Below are 20,015 nucleotides of genomic sequence, written 5' to 3'. Positions count from 1 at the left end.
TTCAAAAACAAAATGTTTGGGGATGCATAGAAATGGAGGGAAAATTGATAAAAAGAGAACACTTTTCTAACATCAATAAACGTTGGGACTTGCAGCCTTTCATCTGTTTATGAGGGTTAGGGTTCTTCTGATGTAATGTTCCTATAGTGAGTTTATGGGAATAGTGGGCCAGCTTGGGAGGGTTTTATGGTCATACCGCCGAGCAGCACTTTACAGCCATAAACTTGATGCAAGTTCTGATATGGGGTCCTCTTGGATCTGGGAAAGTTATCTTTTCCTGCCCAAATCTATTTGACACTCATTGGGAATCCCTTCTAATCGACCCAGATGTGGTTTTGAAAGGATTAACAGGATTAGGCATAGTCTATTGCCCATCGTGGGTCTATGAGATCACACGCCTTCCACCCGGTGGGACACATCTCGTGAAGTGGCAAGACCTGCCTAATCCTGCCCCGCAAACCCGTTGGCTCGCTCCCCTCCTAAGGGAGGGTGAAACACACCACACTCTGCAACTTTCCTGCTTGATTGTACACTTTCTACTTAACAATGGTTTATGTTGTCAGGCTTTTTATCGATTAATATCAAAACCAAAACAAGAAACTTACCTCTGGCCTTACATCATAGTTCCTGCTCTTTACAATTCCAGATATGACTTTCACAACACTTAGTGCTGCATACCCCACACGATCCTGCTTAAAAAGCTTCTTTATTGCATCACAACACATTTCTGAAATCTGAAATGAAACCCCAGTTAAAGGCATACTATTGCTGGCAAAATAGTGAACATGATAAATACAAATCAACCAAATCGACAAAACAATTTGACCGACATGAGAACACTCTCCCTCAGATTTGATTTTGGGGCTATAGGATTTCCAATGCCCTATGTCATTAGTGGGCAAGGAAACATAACAAATTGAATTTTAAACATCATTAGAAATTTGAAGGTTTCCTTCTCTCGGTGTAAGGAAACAAAATGTATTTGTATGCCCTTTTATTGAATTACACGCTCTTAGATATTGTACGTTGTATCCCCATGTAAATGAAAAAACATTTGTCTGGTGTCATAGCAGTCAAGAGCTCTTTAGATCTGCAACTACCAATTGTGAGGATTCATACAGTTTAATGTTCAAATTTAATGGCCGGTTTAATGACTGTCAATATGGCTGGTATAAAAAGATGTTTATATTATTGCAAATTCAATAATAGGATTTCTAGCTTTGAGAAAATGGGGGGTGCAAACAGCAATTCTAGTTGGGTGAAAACCTTTGCGTTTCATCATTATAACCAAATAAAGCCAGCTACTGTATCTGGGGGTAGTCAATTGGCCCGATCATATTGAAAGGCAAAATCGCCCATATGTTTAACTCCTTTTAGACATACTATTCAGTACCTCCACCTAATGCTAATTGTAGAATTGGCATAGCAGAACAGGTTAGGAAAATTGGCAAGCATGCAGGTTCAATAACAGATATTTGCATTTCCAATGCCCATATACCATACTCCCATTGCAAACTTTAAACATCTGTTAGCTATGAGAAATTAGACATACTGCAGTTTTTTTAATGCCTCACTTGCACACTGATTAAGAGTATCTGAATTTTGAATTTTTAGCATCACTGTTTGCCATCTAAACATTAAAGCAAATAATATACGTTCTTTTTCATTTCAGAAAGATTGAGGCCTTGTCAAAATGCATGCTGATTAAAGAAAAATGCAACTCACCCTCTTGGATTTATCGTTCATAAGAGGTACGAGCATCACAATAATATTATTGTGAAAGTTGAAATGAGAAAGAGACAACAGCAGTTCGCACAAGCATTTCACTGCAATCTCTGCAAGGCCTTTGTACGCTTTCAAAGAGACAACATCACTTTTCTTCAACTTCATTTGCTTCCAGTCTAAAACAAGGAAAATATGCTTTGATCAGAATACATCATAATGATTGATTAGCCTGAAGTTAGGAGTGTCCTGTCTGAGATGGCACTTAGGAACGTCCACCTTAGGTGAACAAGGTTACACTACTTAGGTTTGCCCTGAACCACGCAAGGGTTTTGTAGAATGACAAACAGACGTCCTTAGTGGAAGGAGGGCTGTAGTGATGTACAAAGAACACAGAGCATACATTTCGTTCAAGAAAACATTGATACACTTAGAAGTAAAATAAAAAAATTGTTATGTAATATACACACTAAGGCACACTATAACACAGTAAAACAATAGAACATCACTTGCAATGTTCTTTGGATAGTAAACCACAGTTGTAGTCAGGTTTTTAAAAAATAGTGTTACATTTCATTACATACCTTTCACAACAATACCAAAAACGATCACACAATATAAATATACACACAATATAAACAATAATTTGTAGTCACATTACAATAGCTTGTTCAGTAACAAATCACATAGTAAAACCATCTGAAAGTATGCAAACTTTTCCAAACTCATAACTTTTAGTAACTTTGTTCCAGCCTGCCTTAAAGAGTCCAACCCTATCTTATGAGAGTCTCACAATCTTCAGAGGGGCCACCAGTGACCAGGACTTGGGCCGACAAAAGGTGGGAAAAACGAGTATGAGGTTCAAAGTGGCAGAGTCCAACAGGACCTCTTCCTAGTGTTGCAGATAAGTAAAAGTGAGGTTTCACAAGTCAAGGAAATAAAGATGTTTAGTTACTTTCAGATTACTTTCTGTAATACAAGGGTAGTAGACACTAGCAGTTGTACCAAGACGCACAGCAAAGAAATCACTTAGTAAACCAACCTGCAAGTATACTTTTCTGCAGTGAAACACTCATTCAAGGAACAGTGTATACCTATAACTACATTTATGATAAAGCACCATTATACTAGGTGAGTAAGACCTTTTGGTGTAATATACAATTACAGTTGCTTTTCAGCTCAGTGGAACGCAGTCTAAGATAAGCAATAACTCTCTACACTAATTTAGGATACACCAGACAAACCAAGGTCAGCTACACCTAAAAGACAATTTTCAAGAAAGGCATCCCGCTATTCTATGCAGGTAAAACCGAATGTTGTAATCTACTATTACAGTTGCATTTCAGATCAGTGGAACACAGAGGTAAGCAATCACCAACTTGTTTTAGGATGGCACACAGCTAACTCAAGTTAAGTAAAAGCTACATACTTTTTAAAGGAGCTATCAGCAATTTAAAAGATAAGTATAACCTAAGGCAGACTTATTCTAGACAGGCTAACAGCAAGACAGGGGAAGCAAGACCCAATTGGGGCACTCTTACATTTATATCCTAACAGGAATAGTAAAGTGAAGCCAACAGTATTACTTTTGGGGAAGAAGCACACCCAATTCACAGGTAAGTAAATGAACCTTATATATACTTTTCAGAATGACAACACACATTCAAGGTAATAAGAACTTTTGTAACTGTCCACTCTGAGTTAGAGTTACCAACTAACTCATTTACAAGTAAGTCAACTTTTAAATGTGTTCTCTTTTCTAGACAACAGGCCCAATCCTTCGAAAGTATTTTCCTTATTCCTGAAGCATGTGTGTTCTCAGTGGCAGAAGGGGGGCAACTAGATGCAACAGACGGTTCAGGAAAGCACAGAAGTAGCAAACGTCAGAGTTCCTAAGGAAGACTAGTAAAACAAGTAAGTATTTCACTTTAGAGTTAGTTGAGGGTCCACAAACTTCAGAGAAGACACCGTATGAGTATTCCAGCAGTAGGGCTGGGTGAACAGGATGAGAGGACTCCTAATCACAATAACACCCCAAAGCTTCACAGAAATCTTAAAGGCTTAAGCTAAGTACATACCCCAACCATCACAATACCTTAGCACGGAAGAAGGTTTCCAGCAAGAAAACTTCAAGATCTGCAGCGAAAAACCCAGCTGTTGAATTCCTTTATCATAAAGGCAGAAGACAGGACACAGGAAGGGCTTTGGCAGCAGGGTTCAATGGGGAAGGCTCCAGGCAAGAGTTTCTTTGTGGCTGGATGCGGTTCTGTAGTTTTGGCACCCTTTCCAGGAGCCAGAAGAAGACTGAATATCTCTGGTCGGATTTTTGTCATTTTCAAGGTCCAGCACTCCGGTAGGGGGACCGTTTGTACTCGATTCTTCTTGCTGGAGGGCCAGTAGGGCTCAAAAAGTTTCAGCAAGATTCAGAATTCAGAGGACCGTGCACTGCCTGATGGGTTGAGGTCCCAGGGTATTGGGGTATTGCAGGTCCGCAAGGTCGCATGATGTGGGATGGCTCAAAATGCAGGTCTTCTTGAGTCTAGTGGATCGCACCAGGCTCTGTGTGGGGTTCGTTTGTTTCAGGATCCCCAGGTCGATTGGAAAGAAGGGTTGCAGCAGGCTCCAGTCACAGCAGGCGCTGCGGTCGCTGGAAATGGCTAGAGCCTTTGTTTCTTCACCTTCCTCTTCAGTTCCAGTGGTTGACTCGTCAGCAGCTTCCAGGTTCTGAATTTTTATCAGGCACTACAGCACAACCTCTGCATTCTCTCCCTGCATTTTACAGCATGGGGAGGGTCTGGCTGTCCAATCGGGACAGTCAGCCCCCCACTGGGAGTTGTTTCTTTTCAGGCAAGGTGGAAGACAAAGGGCTGAGTTTTGGACACATCCCTCACTTCCCGCATTTCCAGATAATCTGGAGTCTGGGCGGGGAATCCACAGGATTCCTGCCGAAGACAAAACAGCCACTGTAGTCGTTCCTGCCTAGAATGGCAGGGGAAGACCACAGAACATCAAGCACACAAGAAATGGTGAAAAAAGGAGGCCTCCATTTTAGCAAAATGGTGGCCCTTCTGTGCATTACCAAGTCTGAATTAATAGCCTGCGAAAAATAAAGACTAAAAGTCATAAAGGTAAAACCACTGCCACCAGCCATTCATGTAAAAACTCACAATTGTAACAAAATGTAAGGTAGGGTGTGCTGGCTCACTATATAAAATGTAAAGGGGGATGCAAATCGCTCTTTACTACTTGGGAACTGTAGTTCACCCAAGTACATGAAAGAAATTAACAGGGAGCTCATAAGGGCAACCCAACCTAAGCCCAAATGTTGAAGGAAACTAACTTCAACCATACACTGGGAGAGACAATCAAAGGTCACCCATAAAAAGAGTAAAAGACTAGGTGAGTGGGGGGTGGGGGGGGGAGATTCCCCTTCAACTAGGGAGAAGGTAAAATAGTTACCTAGTCGAAGCAAAAAAGGTTCCTAGGTTGACACAGGTCAGGAAAATTTATCATTGATATGGAAATCTGACCCAACGGTTGGCGTGGGTTTTCAATTTTCTTTAAAATATGTTACTTGGTTAAATTTTTGGCATTTGGTGCTCAAAAATGATTCTCTTTGTATCTAAAATTGCGCATTTATACATTTTATTTTGTTCTTTCCAAGCTGATATATGTTCATCCTTGTTTGTTTCTCGCCAAAGGTGTTCAGTTTGTCTTTTGGCTTTCTTTAATTCTTTTAATTATACGGTATACCAGTGATTGTGGTGGATCTTTTCTCTAACCACAGAAGTTCTGATCAGGGGTGTCTGATCCACCATTTGAATTATGGAGGATGTATACACTTATTAGAGATTCGGGATCATCCTCATCTGAGGCGGTTTCCATCACTTGGGTCCAAATCCAAAAGGAGTAATTTTACTGAAATTTCAAATGTTCATTTTTTTAACGGGTGCCAGATTTCTTGCTAAATTTAGTTTGTGAACGATTTGGAATTGAATGGTGCAATGGTCTGACCAGATACAAGGGTCAAGTCTTGCTGATTTCCACTTGAGGTTTCTACACCCACCCAATCCAAGATCTTGCCTTTCAAATGCATAGGCTCAGTATTAGCCATGGTGAAATCTGCGTTTTTTAAATTATGTTCTCGTAGGATTGATTCCTGGTCTGTTTTATCCTGGAGCCAACAGGCTTGTTTAGTGGATGCAACAATTGTATTAATTCTTGAACTCTGGCATGTCCTTGGGAGGTCAGTATAGTAAAATAAGGTTACTGTAATTAATTGCATCAGATTTTAACTTCAGGTGCAAAATCTCACAAGCTGTGCAAGTTATTTGGACCTCGCAGAAAGGTAGCTCTTTTTTCATAATGATTGCCACACCACCACCTTTCATATTTAGTCAATTATTTATAATAAAACGCTTCATGTTCTGGAACAGCTCATTCCAATGTGGGACGACAGGGTTCTTGGAGCCAAGTCCGTTTTGTTTTTTGTTTTTTTTTCAAAATCTTTTTATTGAGTTTTGTACATACAAGCTTAAACATAGGGCATATCACGGCTTTTCTTGGGGCTTGCAAGGAGTTAAGAAACAGAACAGAGAGAACCAGCAACATAAAAGAAAAATAGAACTTAGAAACTAGAATTAACAGAAAAAGTCTTTGGGGGAGGAGGTCGAGTGAGGCGAGGGCGGGCAGGGAGAGTTAAGGGGTCCACATTTCATTAGGACCGAGGGGAGTGTCACCACCCATGCTTGGGTGCAGCTTTGGACCAGGGCGAGCGACAATTGGGAGTGGAAGGCAGGGGCGTGGGGTGCAGTGTGTCTTAAGGTGAGAGTTTAACCACAGTTAGCCACTTCTTGGGCTGGCTCTTCAGTCTTGGTGCTCCATCCAGCGCAGCGTGGGAGGTTGTCTCGCCACCCCCGGGAATTGTTGCGTGTAGTCCATGAAGGGAGCCCGTGTCTGGTTGAAGTTGGGGATGTTTCTGAATCTGATGGCTGTAATTTTTTATGCCACCACTATTTCCCAGCACTTAGCCTACCACATTTGTGTGGGGGGGCCTTCAGGGTTTTTGCAGAGTCTGGCGATTGATATCTTTGCGGCTGTTAGGAGGGGAGAGCATGAGTCCGCCATACGACCTGTTAGTGGTAATTGACCCTCCCAAGTCGATCCTAGGACGACGATTCACAGGTCCCAAGGGATAGTGAGGCCAGTTATTGCTTTTATTTGCCCCAGGACCTCCTTCCAGAACTGCGTGGTTTTCGGGCAAGACCAGAGGAGGTGAAATAGCATACTCCTGTCCGGGCAACCTCTCCAGCACCGTGGGAGGATGGTTGAGTTGTATTCGCTCATGATCTCTGTGGTGCGGTACCATCTGTGGCACACTTTATATGCGCCTTCTTTATTCGTCGTACATTTTGAGCTTATGTGCGCGCTCACGTCCAGATATGGCGCCACTCCTCTGGCTCTGCCAAGGTGTTCTTCCCACTTTAGCATGTAGGGCTCTTTTTTGGTCAGGTCAGGTCCGTCTAGTAGTTTGTAAAGCATCACTGTTTTACCCTTCAGGGGATTCGCAGTGAGTGTTCGTTCCAGGGCTGTTAGTTCCCTGCTGCAGTGTTTCTTGGCGGGTCCACTAGACAGCCAGTGCCCGAGTTGCATGTATCGGAATCTCTCCATTTCTGGTACCTGGAATTTGGCTTTGCAGGCTTCGAAGTTCAAAGGGGTGTTGTCCTCGAAGAAGTCGCCCATCGTTCTCAGTCCACCCTCTTGCCATCTAGCAAAGTTGTTTGGAGTCATGGCGGGAGAGAAGTCCGGGTTGTCCCAGACAGGCGTAAGTGGGCCTAATGCGCGCCTGCACTTCCAAAGGCGTGCTGCCTTTTTCCAGCATGTCACCGTGTTCATTGTCGCCGGCAGTGGACCTAAGGCTCGGGAGAGGCTGCAGGCTTTCAAGTGTGGTAGCCCCTCAATTGGACCTTTACACCAATCTTCTTCTATTTTCAACCATCTGGGCCGATTGGTGTTTATTCTCCAAGTGAAGGCATGGGAGGGCTAGGCTGCGAGGCAGTACCTTGTCAAGTCGGGAACCCCCAAACCGCCCATCGCTGGTCCCCGGAGCATAATGCGCCTGGGTAAACGCGCTTTCTTGCCTTCCCAGACATATTTTCTCCCTGTAGTTTGTGTATCTCCGTTTTACGTGGGGATATAGGCAGGGCCAGGCAGCAGTAGAGTACCCTCGGTATCAGATTCATCTTCAATGCTGTGATACAGCCGAACCAAGAGATTTCTTGCTTGCACCAGTGTACCAGATCGCCTCTAAGGTCTTTGAGCAGTGGGGGGAAGTTTGCTTTGTGTATTTTACCGAGTGTGCCGGGGATCTGAACTCCCAGGTAGCTTATCTGAGATTTAACCCAAGGGATTGGATATGTTGCTTGCAGGTCCGCCTTAAGCGTGTCCAGGATGTTGATTCCCATTGCTGAGGACTTTGCGGGATTTACCGTAAACCCAGCTCCTGCCAGAGGACTGCCATGGACTCTTCTGCGTGGGATAGCGTTATCAGTAGGTCGTCTGCATATAGGGCCGATTTGTACGATTTGCCCTTGAGTTCAGGGCCCTGGATGGCTAGGTTGCAGCGGATTCTGCTGGCGAATGGCTCCATGGAGAGTGCGAACACCAGTGGGGAGAACGGGCATCCTCGTCTGGTACCTCTGGAGATGTTGATTTTGCTTGAGCTGGCCCGTTCAGTTTCAGGTGGGTGTAAGGATGCTGGTAATTTGCTAGTGCCCATTTTACAAAGTAAGACCCGAATCCGTAGTGGAGAAGGGTCTCTCTTAAAAAGCCCCAGTCCAGCATGTCGAATGCCTTGTGGGCGTCCAGAGAAAGGACTACCAACTTTGTGCCCATTCTGTATGTCGTTTCAATGTGGTTTATGGTTCTTTGGGTGTTGTCCTGGGTGTTGCGGCCAGGAATAAACCCAGTTTGGTCCGGGTGGATGAGGTCTGGAAGGATCGGGGCTAATCTGTTTGCTAGGATTTTTGCAAATATCTTGGCGTCATTGTTTAGAAGCGTGATGGGTCTATGTACCCGGTCTTTTCCTGGTTTCGGGATCAGGATAGTTACTGACCCTTCCATGGAGGCCGTGGTGGAGCCTGTTTCCAGGAACGTGCTGAATAGATTTGCGAGGTGTGGTGCCAGGATATGGGCGAACTTCTTGTAGAATTGTGTTGAGAACCCATCTGGCCCCGGGGCCGTGTTTTTCAAGGAACGGAATGTGTAGCCTACCTCTTCTGCAGTGATAGGGCGTTTTAGGACTTTTATTGCTGGGTTTGGCAGTGGTTTTGGAATTGCGGCTAGAAATTATGATATGGCCGTTGCCTCTGTAGGGGGTCCAGACATGACCTCTTTGTGGTGCTGGGTCATTAAGTCGAGCTTCACTGCCTCTGTGTGGTGCAGATTCCCAGCCTTGTCAACCAGACTTTGGATGTGGTTCGTCGTGTGCAGCTTCAGCTTGTGCACTAAGAGGCGGTTTTGCCTTGGTGCTGTTGAGGTAGTAGAACTTTGGTGTAGGTTAGAGCCCTGGCTGCACAGTCCACCTGGTGAATCTCCAGCGCCGATTTCGCCCTTTTCAGTTCGCGTCCGATGGTTTTATTGGGGCGTTTGAGACTGCTCTCCAGATCCACCACTTTCTGCTCCAGCTTAGATTGTTGCAATTGATTCAGCCAGTGGAGTCTAGCCGTGGCGTCCATCGCGACCCCCCCCCGGATAACTGGTTTCATTGCATCCCACGTGTCATTTCTCGTTAAAATAGTTTGTAAGTGCTTCTGCCAGTTCGGCTCTGATAGCTATGTCTGTTAGGCTCTGGTCCTGAATTTTCCATTGCCTTGGGACGGATTTCGGGGGGAATCCTTGCGTGCTCACGCTCAGGGTGACTGGCGCATGGTCCGAGATGGTGATATGCCCAATTTGGTCGTTTTCCACACAAGGGGCAATGGTGTTAGCCGCTAGAATCAGATCGATCCTCGAGTAGCCTTTGTGGAAGTGTGAAAAGAAAGTATAGTCTCTCGCTCCCTGGTTCCGGAATCTCCACATGTCGATGGTTTCTGTTTCTCTCAGGAATTCAGCCATTATCAGGGCTTTGGTGAAGTCTTCCCTAGATGGCGGGAGAGTTTTGTCCGCATTTGGGTCCGGGGAGAGGATAAAGTCGCCCCCTATCAGTAGGTGACCTTTGGCGAAAGCAGCGATGACTGGGAGTAGCTTGCGGAGAAACAGACCTTGCTCTTTATTGGGACTGAAGATGGCGAGTAGTGGCAGTTCTACAAGGAGGCCTCTTAGCAGCAGGTATCGCCCTTCTGGGTCCCTTTTTACTGTGACCAGAGTTAGCCGCAGGCAAACAGCCAGTAAGATGGCGACACCTCTTTTCTTTTGATTTGCCGAGGCGAAGTAGCGTTTCGGGTAGCATCGAAAGTTCATTTGTTTCTCGTCTGGCTCTATGAGGTGCGTTACCTGGAGGCATACTATGTCGGAGCCGAGCTGGGCCAGTCTATGTTCCACTAGTTTTCGGTTCCTAGGGGTATTCAAACCCTGCACATTTCTGGTCGTTATTGTGATTGTTTTATCTTGGGAACCCATCAGGTAGCTCTATAGCAAGTTGATCCGGTGTCTCCCTGTGGATGGCAATGGCGTGCCTGGTCTGATTTTCTTCTGTATTCCCCCCCTTTCTGGTTATCCCCCTTCTTCCTGGCCCATCTCCCCCCCCCTCATCCCAATCCCTCACCCCACCCAAAGAATAACAAACTTCCGGACCAGCCTTCAGCCAACTGGGCAGGTGGCCGGACCAACGCTCCAACTCCAATGGAGGCCACTGTTCCTCTTATTTTTCCAGTGAAGTAGAGTCGGACAGTGACTCGGGCTGCTCCCCCTTTCGGGGCGTCATGAGTGCCGATGGGAGCGTGGGCTCATTGTGCTCCTTCCGCTGTTGTGGTGAGAAGCGGTGCCCGCAACGGCAGACACTGCGGACTAAGGAGCTTCATGAGCTTATGGTAATCCCAATGCAATTGTGGGGCCACACACTTACTCCAAGTCAAAAGCAGAATTGTAGGAAGCCATAGGGCTCAGTGGAACTAGGTTCCCGGGGGAAGAGATACTTGCTCAGTTGATGTTTTTTCTTGTTCTTGGTGGGGGGGGGGGGGCACAGAGTCTACAGCACCTTTCAACTCGGGTCCAGGGAATTGAAGGCCACCGCCGCCTTCCCTCCCCCTCGTGAATGGCTTTATCGGGTTCATCTGGCGCCTCTTCAGGGTTCATGAAGCCCTCTGCTTCTTTTGGGGAGAGGATGTGTCTAGTTTTTCCCCTCCCATGCGAAGGAGAGGGTGGTGGGGAAACTCCAGCGGTATTGGACTTTTCTTTCCCAGAGCCACTCCGTCATTGATTTCAGGGCTTTTCGCTTTGCTAGGGTGATTGCGGCAAGGTCCTGGTATAGGGATATGGTGGCATCCTGGAAGTGTATGCGGGCTGAACCTCTGGCCTTGCGCATTATTTCTTTTTTGATTTTATAGAAATGGATCCTAACTAGGACGTCTGGAGGGGTGGCTGTGTTTTGCTTTGTTCTTGTGAACCCCGTCAAGTTCTAGTGGGGCTCCGTCTGGCAGGGTTAGGATGAAACTGAAGACATCATTGACGTAGGCCCCCAGTTCTTCGGGGATGACGGTGTGGATTCCTCGTACGCGTATACATTATTGACCCTGGATCTGTTTGCCGTATCTTCTTGTTTGAGCTCCAGAGCCTCACATCTGGCTTTGAGTACCGCTAGTCTGTCCACCCCTTCCCAAATTTTGTTTGAACAGGGTGGTTTCTATTTCTTCTATTCTCATTTTGATTTCCCCCACCCGCTTGTCTAAGGTTGAGATCTTGCCTTTCAGTTCCTCAGTCCCTTTCTGGTACTCCTTGGTGATGGTAGCTGGTAGGTCTTGAAGATCGCCTTTCGTGACCACTTGCACCAAATGTTCTGGGTTGGGATCTATATGTGGGCTTGGGGATGTCTTCATTGCGTTCGCCTCCCTTTGGTTTCTCCGCCATGGTGGCCGAGAGCAGGGTGGTGATGTCAGTCTGCTTTGTCAGTTTGGGGGCTCTGGACATTGTGTGTAGCGGGTCCTGGCGTTGCCCCTTGTTGGGGGGGTCCAGGGATCTAATGTTCTGGGCTGGACCAATTACCCCTTTAATAGGCCTTAGTGATTCATTAGTGGAGCCCAAGACCGGCACCAGTGGGAGGGACCCCCCTCTGCCCCCTCGGACCTCAGATGTGCTTCTAGCAATCCCCTGCGAAGATAAGGGCCTGGAAAGGAGGTGCTGAGAAGTTCTTTTGGCGGGGGAGCTCCCCCTGCAGATGCCAGACGTGTGGTGACATGGAATGAGATCTCAGGGTAGGCTGAGGTGGGGGGGGGGGGGGTGAACCGTATCAGTCCCGATGGGCGAGCTGGTAGAGGTATGGCAGAGTGCTGGCCATCCCAGTTCCACTGCTTCCTACTCACTGTTGCAGTAGTGGAGGCCGCCGGAGTTGACCTGAGCCAGGATAGGGGGAGGAGCCCTTTTGGGTTGTAGATCTGTCCCCCGCCACAGATGGGTATTGCGATGTTACCTGCCGCCAAGAGAGAGAGAGGGGCCCTCCTTCCCCCTGGGGAACGATTGCGTGGGGGTTGTGGCAGGTGCCACCCTACCTTGTCCACCAGTAACAGCCTGTCGAGTTCCCAGGGCCCACTGCGCTACCTCACAGAAGCAGAAGCCCGGATAAAGGGCTGCTCCGCTTCTCCCACACGGTTCCCCGCCCGGCTGCAAGGGTCGCCAACAAACGATGCGGCTATGGAGAATGATCGGGCTCTGGAGGTGGGGCAGTGGATCTGTCCCCTGCCGCAGAAGGGTTGAAAGGTGCCATCCCGGAGGGGTCATATTCCATCCATTTTGGTGAGTGTTCATATGGGGTAGTGGCTGGAACCAACCCCCCCCCCCCCCCACACCCCCCCTGCGCCTTGTCCAGCAGTGTGAGCCGAGAGAGTTCCTGGGGCTTCGAGCGCCCCTGCCAGGATTAGGAAGCCAGGCATCACCCACAGGTGATATCATTGCCACGCGGTCTGGCGTCTCCCCCAGTACTGCCCCGGAGTCCGAGAGGGAGGGGGGTTGCTCAGCTGGGTATTTTCTGCTGCTGAAGGCACTGTTGGGTGGGGGGGGGGAGCTAGGTTGGATGTCCCTGCAGGAGGCCCTGCTCCACTCCCGCCGCTGGAGTCAGCCGCCGAGAGAACCGGGTCTCCCCACGGCCCGTCCGGGGCCGCTTGACCCCGCCTGGGCAGCAGCTCCTCCACTCAGCCTGAGATGATCCGAAGAGGGCAGAACCGGACCGGCGCAGGTCCCCGGAGCTCCTGCGGATTGCAGCTGGGTGGTGCTGGACGCCAGGCACAGCAGGAGAGGCTCTCAAGCAGTTTCCATGGCCCCAACTGGGTGGGTGTGTGCAGCAGCCCTTCCGGCGTCACTGGTACCGAGGATTAGTACCGGGAGATGGTTTCATTGGCCCATAATACGTTGGGCGCGTGGTCCCAGCCGAAAGCTCTTAAGGAGCCAGACCGACCGCCATGGCGCCAAGTCACACCCGGAGCCAAGTGTCTGTTAAGCAGAACATATTGAGATCATGATCGAAGATATAATCGTGTATATCCAATGCATGAGCATGTATAGATCTGGTTTTTAAGAATGCAGACTTAATGCAGTGTTCCTTAGAAATCTCAATTTTCCGTGATGATTTAGTTTCTTCGCAGATGTTTTTCAAGTTAGAGACCCGTTTTTTCACTGCTGGGATGCATTGTTTTTAGTTAACTTCTACATTGGAGGAACAACGGAAACTGCCTTTTACTGATATGGGTTTACCTATATCTACTAAAATTTTGTTTATTTGTATATTCGGTAAGTGAAAGTCTTAGTGGTCAACACTTAAGGTACAACCCAGTGGTGGATGTCCGATAACTGCCTCAGAGGTTGAGTGATTGGTTAACTTAAATTTGTGAAGGTATTTGTGTACAATAGCTTCACGTGATGCTTTTTGGGCTGCTAATAGCAGCGTAATGGCAGCAGAAAGTGTCATAATATAAGGATATGAAGTTTACAATAAAAGGGCAAAGGCAATCGATTGGTTGAAAGATAATTGGGAAGTAACAGATTGACAAAGAGATTAACTGTAATTTAGTTTGACAGAGCTCGGTCTACAACATCTTGTCACAAACCGGCACTAACCGGTTGGGCTCAAATGCGCCAGGTGCTAACACGCCTGCAGAGTAAACAAATGTGCATGAGGACTACCATACACTAGGGCGACTTCTCCCTTTGAGTTGGGGAGACCAATCAACTCGAACCTTAAGCCACCTGGATACCATTCTCAGAGATGGTTGTATTTTCCTCAGCGTGCTGCAGGAAACCGAATAACCATGGAGAGGGACACCAGTTTGTGTGCTTGTCTACAGCTACCGGAATTGAAGATTTGCCTTTGCCATCTTTTTGACCAGTCTCAGTGCAGTGCAAGAGTCCCCCGACATCCTCCTCTTGTCCCCATGACTGAGGCTCAGGAACAGCGAGATCTGCAGGAACTGCCAGGAACAGACGTCTTCAGCTTCATCTTTTTCCTCATTGTAAGGTACTGTGAAAAGCCGACCGAGAGAACTTACCTCTCACTGCGAAAGTGCTTGAAACTTTGGCAACTTGCAGGCCTAGTCAGCTTGTGACCCAACATATGAATCTTTCTTTTACAAACTACTTCTGAGAACTTTGGCAAAGACTTTTCCATTTAACTACCAGAACTGCCTATTCTATACAAGACACTAGCCCATTGACTTTGGGCTACCCTATTGCATTGAACTGACTCCTCTGGTGAACTCAAACTATTTTCACTGTCTAAGAATAACTGTAAGCTTCTTTTTATTAACCTATGCTTTTTGCTCATACTTCAAACACTCTGAATGCCATTTTGCTCCTCCTTCAAAGTAGTTTAAATGTCTCAGAAACTGATAGTGTGAAGTACTGAAGTATATTTGTGGGTGCGTTAGATTGCCTCCTTCTAGTGAATGTTTTCTAACTGACTGTGAAATAAATTAAGTGTTTTACCAAGAAACCTTGCGTATAAGAGTTTATTTGAATACTTCTGATTGTAGACTTCTGTCTAATATAATTACAGCTCACATTCCCCTCTTGAGAGAAGCCTGGCTGCTCAGCAACTCTACCAAAACTGTGTAGTACAGACTTATTACCAAAGGTTGGTTTTGCTTACACCTGTAGTTCTAGTTGTGTCTAGTGGTCCCAAAGGGTACTGCATACAAACTTTGCTTAACACTGGTCTCCTGTTCCTTGGTGACAAAAGGAGGCACTCTCAAAGGGATGTCAAGCAGCAGTCGAGAGAAAGGACTTCCAGCAAAGGATTCTTCATACTCCAACATCGGTCTGCAGTTTAGGCACCTTTTTCAGCAACACCAAGAGGGAACATTTACCACCCCGTCAATCTACCTCGATTCATCAGTCCTGCATTTTTGTGAGTGTACTTTGAGATGAAGGGTTAGGGGAGGGGGGTGGGGTCTTGTCTCTGGAGGTCCAACTGGAGCTCACCAAAGTTCTGGGAGGATTCGTTCATGGGAATCCGATGCACTGCAATATGGTCGGAGGTCCCAGGGTATTGGCGGTTTGCAGCCCAGGAAGGTCACAGCACGTCGTGGGATGCCTGGTATTGCAGGTCGTCTTATGGCTAGTTGGTTCCACCAGCCAAAGGGAAGGCGGCGTTGTCGTCTTCTAAGCTTCTCTATTGATTTGAAAACGGGATCAGGACAGCAGTGGTCTCTTCGTGGTTGCTGAAAGGGGCTGCAGGCATCTCTGGTCATCTTCGGATCTTCTGTACCATTGGTCGACTTGTCTTCTGCCTCAGGATCCCCACCTTTTATGAGGAACTCACACTCATCCTCTGCAAACTCTCCCTGCAGTTTACAGAAAGGGGCGGGCGGCTGTCCAATCAGGACAGCCAGCCCTCCCGTGGGAACTTGTTCCTTTCAGGCATACTAGAAGATAGCAGAGGTTTGGGACCCGCTCATGCTTCGTGTCCTCGCAGACAGTGGAGCCGTGACAGGCTACACAAAGGGTTCACCGTCAGAGAAAACTCAAACTAGGACCTCCCCCACCCAGGACCGTAGACGGCCCAAGAAAGGATAACTATACAAAAAAATGGCAAAAAAAGAAAGACACCACCATTTTGGGTGAATGGTGACCCTTCTGTGCATAGCAGAAGCTGCGAAAACAGCCTGCGAGCAACAAATTTACAAAAGTCTGTAGAATACGTCCACTGCCAACAACCATATATGCTGGTCACTGTAACAGAAATTTAACAGGAGCAGAGAGAAGGTGGATACAAGATAACCCCTCGGCACTCCACATAGGGTGGTGTGTGCTGATCTCTCAAAAGGAAAAGCTAAGAAGGATAAAAAGTATCCTTATAACCTTGAGAACAGTAGTTCTTAATGAAAATAAAAGAATGTAAAAAGGAGAGCCAAAGGGCTCCCAGGAACACTGCACAAAGGATGTTGTGTTCAGCAAAAGCAAAACACAGGTGCCTTTAGAAAGTATGGAGAAAAGCATGACTCCATAAAACAAAGTAAAAACACAATGAACAGGGTTCCCGTGGTCAGAGCAAAAAGAATGAATGAGGAGACAAAGACTCCACTCATTCAGGAGAGCAGAAAAAAAATGTCCAGAAGCACAGCAGAAAGTGCTGCGGTCTCACCGGTAGAGGGGATTTGGCACAAAAGTTATACATCTCCCCAGCACTTCCTATGGTGGACTTTAGTCAAACTCACTAACAATGTGCATCCCCCAAAATTCCAGCTCCTCGTAATCACTGGGTTAGTACAAACCTCAGGCACAGAACTCAAGCACACTTAAAATCCTATTTACAATCAACGATGGTCAGACTATATCTTTGAATGCATTGTAAACACGATTGCACTCCTGTCAAGTATCTCGCACCTTTTCATACTTGCTTATGCTTCGCAATAAGTAAAAAGCACTAAGTGAGTATGCCTGGCCCTAAAGTGAACCCTACACCACCCACACAAAAAACATTCCATCCAAGCACTCTTCCGCCCATGTGCTACAAAGCTGCACAAAAGTATTACTTATGGGCTATGGAAAGGACAACACAACATATTGTGCGTCAGGCTTATGTAAACAATATCTCCAAAATACAATTTAAATCAATTAGCATTTGATGGTCAAAATTTATTTTTCATCATTTCAGGGAGTCTCAGGTCTTTCCCCAAGAGACAAATGTTCTAGATTATGATCCCGCTCTCATTCAGATATAAAACCCTACATCCAGCTGCAGATTCTAATCGCATATTAGGTGAAATGTGGTCTGTTAGAATACCCAGCTTCAATCACGCTATACCTTTCACCGTCTGCTCCAAGTTTTCCAAATAAAACTTGTATTGGCAAACCAGTCCTTCTTCAAATTCTCGTAGTTTTTGAGTTTCTTTTTTGACCTGCAGGTGAAAAAATAATGTTTACAATGATGTGGACTCATTAATGATAAAAATAGATTTTTTTCAAAAAGGCAGGCCAGGAAATCAAAGAATTTACAACATTCATATACATTGAAAATAACCACAGACGGCCAGGCAACATGTCTTATGAAAGCATTTGGGATAAGAGACCCACGGTATTGTCCTCATTTACATTGCAATGAAACTGTAAAGATAATTGCCATTTTGGAGACCAAGCATTCCTTCCTAGCACTCCAATGTAAGGCCCCAAATATTTGTCATCGTTTCTGATCTAGCTTTCTCAATTCCTCAAGGAATTGAGACGAGAATATTGATACTTGTCAACTCAAATGCCACAGGGTATCCCGTTTCCTTATGCGAGCTGGAAGTCTAATCATGCAGGGATGGGCTTCCTGGTTGGAAGCTGTAGCAAACTGCCACAGAACGAAACGCTGGCCATCTGGTCTTATCAGGAGGAAAGGCTACAGCAGGGGAAGTCGACATTTTCACTTTGTGGTAATATGAACGGAGCCTTGGTGTAGCAAATAAGTACTTGCCTAGAGAGGAGGTAGAGAAGTGATCCTGGATGAAAGTGTGCACCATGCAGGGTGAGCGGAATATAAGGTAAAAGTCCTCATTTTGGCCCAATTTGTGAGTCCCCTGAACTATTTGCTGGGTTCTTGGGACCTCCCGATACTTTTTCTACCAGCAATTCCCCATCTATGTTTCAACTGAGGGGAAGCGATTCATAGTTTCTGCATTTTAGGGACCTACTTTACACCTTTATGGTGGGGACAAACATGATGATGCCCCTTAATTTCCTTGCACATGTAACCCTACACAGACAGAATGCCCAGCTTCTGGTTGGTGGCACTGTGACCTAACGTTCTGGCTGCAACATACTGGGCTCACTGTGTGGTAAAATGGCCATTCTTACTCCCTGGAAGATCCCTAAAATGCTGACTTGTTTGTTTAAAACCAGTTCTATGGCAACTGTACTTGGTGTCTTTTGCGATTGTGTTGCGGCCTGGAAATACCATATTGTCTCGTTTCTGACTCATGTACAGGCTAAGAGCTCGCAAGTGTAGGTGCCTGTGTGAACCTGGCGGTATTTGTGCAGTGAAGAATTGGAACAGATTTCCCCTGATACCCAATCTGACAAAAATTGCCTAGATGAATCTCTGATATGGGAAAATCAAAAGCCATTGTCCCAGCCATAACACCACATTACACCATTTGACGAACCACAGTGTCTGAGCAGTGATGTTTCAGAGCCTCGACATGCTCACTTATCTGCGTTCTTGTGGCTCTCACGTGTGACGTCCTGGTTCATAGGAGTGCAGTGGTTCCTGTGCGGCAGGATCCTTGCTGCAGAAAAGCAACGCAGGGATGGGACCAAATGTGGGGTACATTGTTTTTTTTTTAAAAAGCAACTGTACATGTGAGTGTGAGCCTAAGGATGAGAGATGATGTGAGGTGCAGGTATCTGTATATAGGTGTAGGTTAAATGACCAAATCCAAAAGCTCTAATTACAAGAAAGCGAAGCCCACTTGCTTGCATTTTGTAATTCAAGCTTTTTGGAATTTTTGTTTTTTGTCCCCCAGTGTACCTTTAGTGTATGCGGGGGGGGGGGGGGGGGGGAACCCCTGCAGACCATAATACCGAACTAGGGGAGCGGGGAACACCCCCGCAAGCACTGCTCCCCTAGTTCGGAATTTTGGGATTCGACCTCATGAACTATGCCGAATGCACACAAAACATGCATGCAGCATTTTTGATCCAACATTTTGCGGCCATACCTCTGTATATATGCATGTGTGCGTGCGTTTATGTGGGACGTGTGAGAAACCAGAAGGTGACTCACCCGCTAATCCCTACAGATCTCCCGCTCAGGTGGCATGGCCATCACCTTTGGATCCAGTGGGGGTGGGGGGGCAAAGTCACCAGGGTGAGGGGAGTGGGACGCCTTATGGTGAGGCGCGGTATCCCATTCCCTGTAACATCTTTACCCCCATCCTACCAGGCAGGATATATGGAAACTATACCCCCACCCCCTTTTTCTGCATGAACACTTTCACACGGACAGCCGCTCTGGGAGAAAACAGACTCACACCCGAGCTGTGTACCTGACATGCCCCACTACTATGGTCAGGCAAGGTAAAGCAATTACTAACAATCATTCAGACCTGACTGCCATTAAACCTCCCCACACGGATAAAAGGTGGAGCATGAGAGCACACTCTGAGCGAGTCAAAGCACACAAAGGTACAGCAGTTTCGAGTCGGCAGCTGAACGAGGGGAGAAAGACAGCAAACCAAGGAGGGTTCGTAAGAAGGGAAGCAGCCTTGACCTTTTCGGCAAGACGCAGTTACTTTCAAGAATCCTTCAAGGCAGAAAGCGCAAGGCCGGGAAACCAGACTGAAGAATCCTGCACTATGTGTCGGAGATACAGACGGCCCTCCTGCGTAACTGACCAAGGCAGGGAGGAGCAGCAGATGCTGTAGTATCGTCCTTGGATCCAAGAACAAAGAAGCCACAGAGAGATCAACACAGCCGGTGAGTTGGGGAAACCAATGCAAGAGCAGTCTGTGTTGAAGTCAAGGTTGCAAGCAGAAACATTGTATAATGAGTGCTGGAACGAACATTGTTAAACGCGTGTGAAGAAAGACGCGGGTAAAGCTAAACTGCTGATGAATGTTTGAACTTGAGAAGGAAAGATACAATACTGTTGACAAAGTGGTCAAGCACCG

The 20,015-nt window shown here is 46.6% G+C and overlaps 1 protein-coding gene across 1 annotated transcript in view; it reads right to left on the bottom strand.

The window, feature by feature from the left end:
- Nucleotides 1–20,015, bottom strand: part of NOC3L (NOC3 like DNA replication regulator) — a 775,720-nt gene that overhangs the window by 574,799 nt on the left and 180,906 nt on the right. The window contains exons 8-10 of the mRNA XM_069611339.1: nt 17,171–17,264; nt 1,726–1,901; nt 606–734 (exon numbers count right to left, since the gene is read on the bottom strand). Of these exons, the coding sequence (XP_069467440.1) occupies nt 606–734; nt 1,726–1,901; nt 17,171–17,264 (399 nt within the window). The remainder of the gene's footprint in view (nt 1–605; nt 735–1,725; nt 1,902–17,170; nt 17,265–20,015) is intronic.

The sequence above is a fragment of the Ambystoma mexicanum genome, chromosome 8 (assembly GCF_040938575.1).
Source record: "Ambystoma mexicanum isolate Mex_15411 chromosome 8, UKY_AmexF1_1, whole genome shotgun sequence".
Lineage (NCBI taxonomy): Eukaryota > Metazoa > Chordata > Amphibia > Caudata > Ambystomatidae > Ambystoma > Ambystoma mexicanum.
The sequence above is the reverse complement of the archived record's forward strand: the minus strand, read 5'-3'. Positions and strand labels throughout refer to the sequence as shown.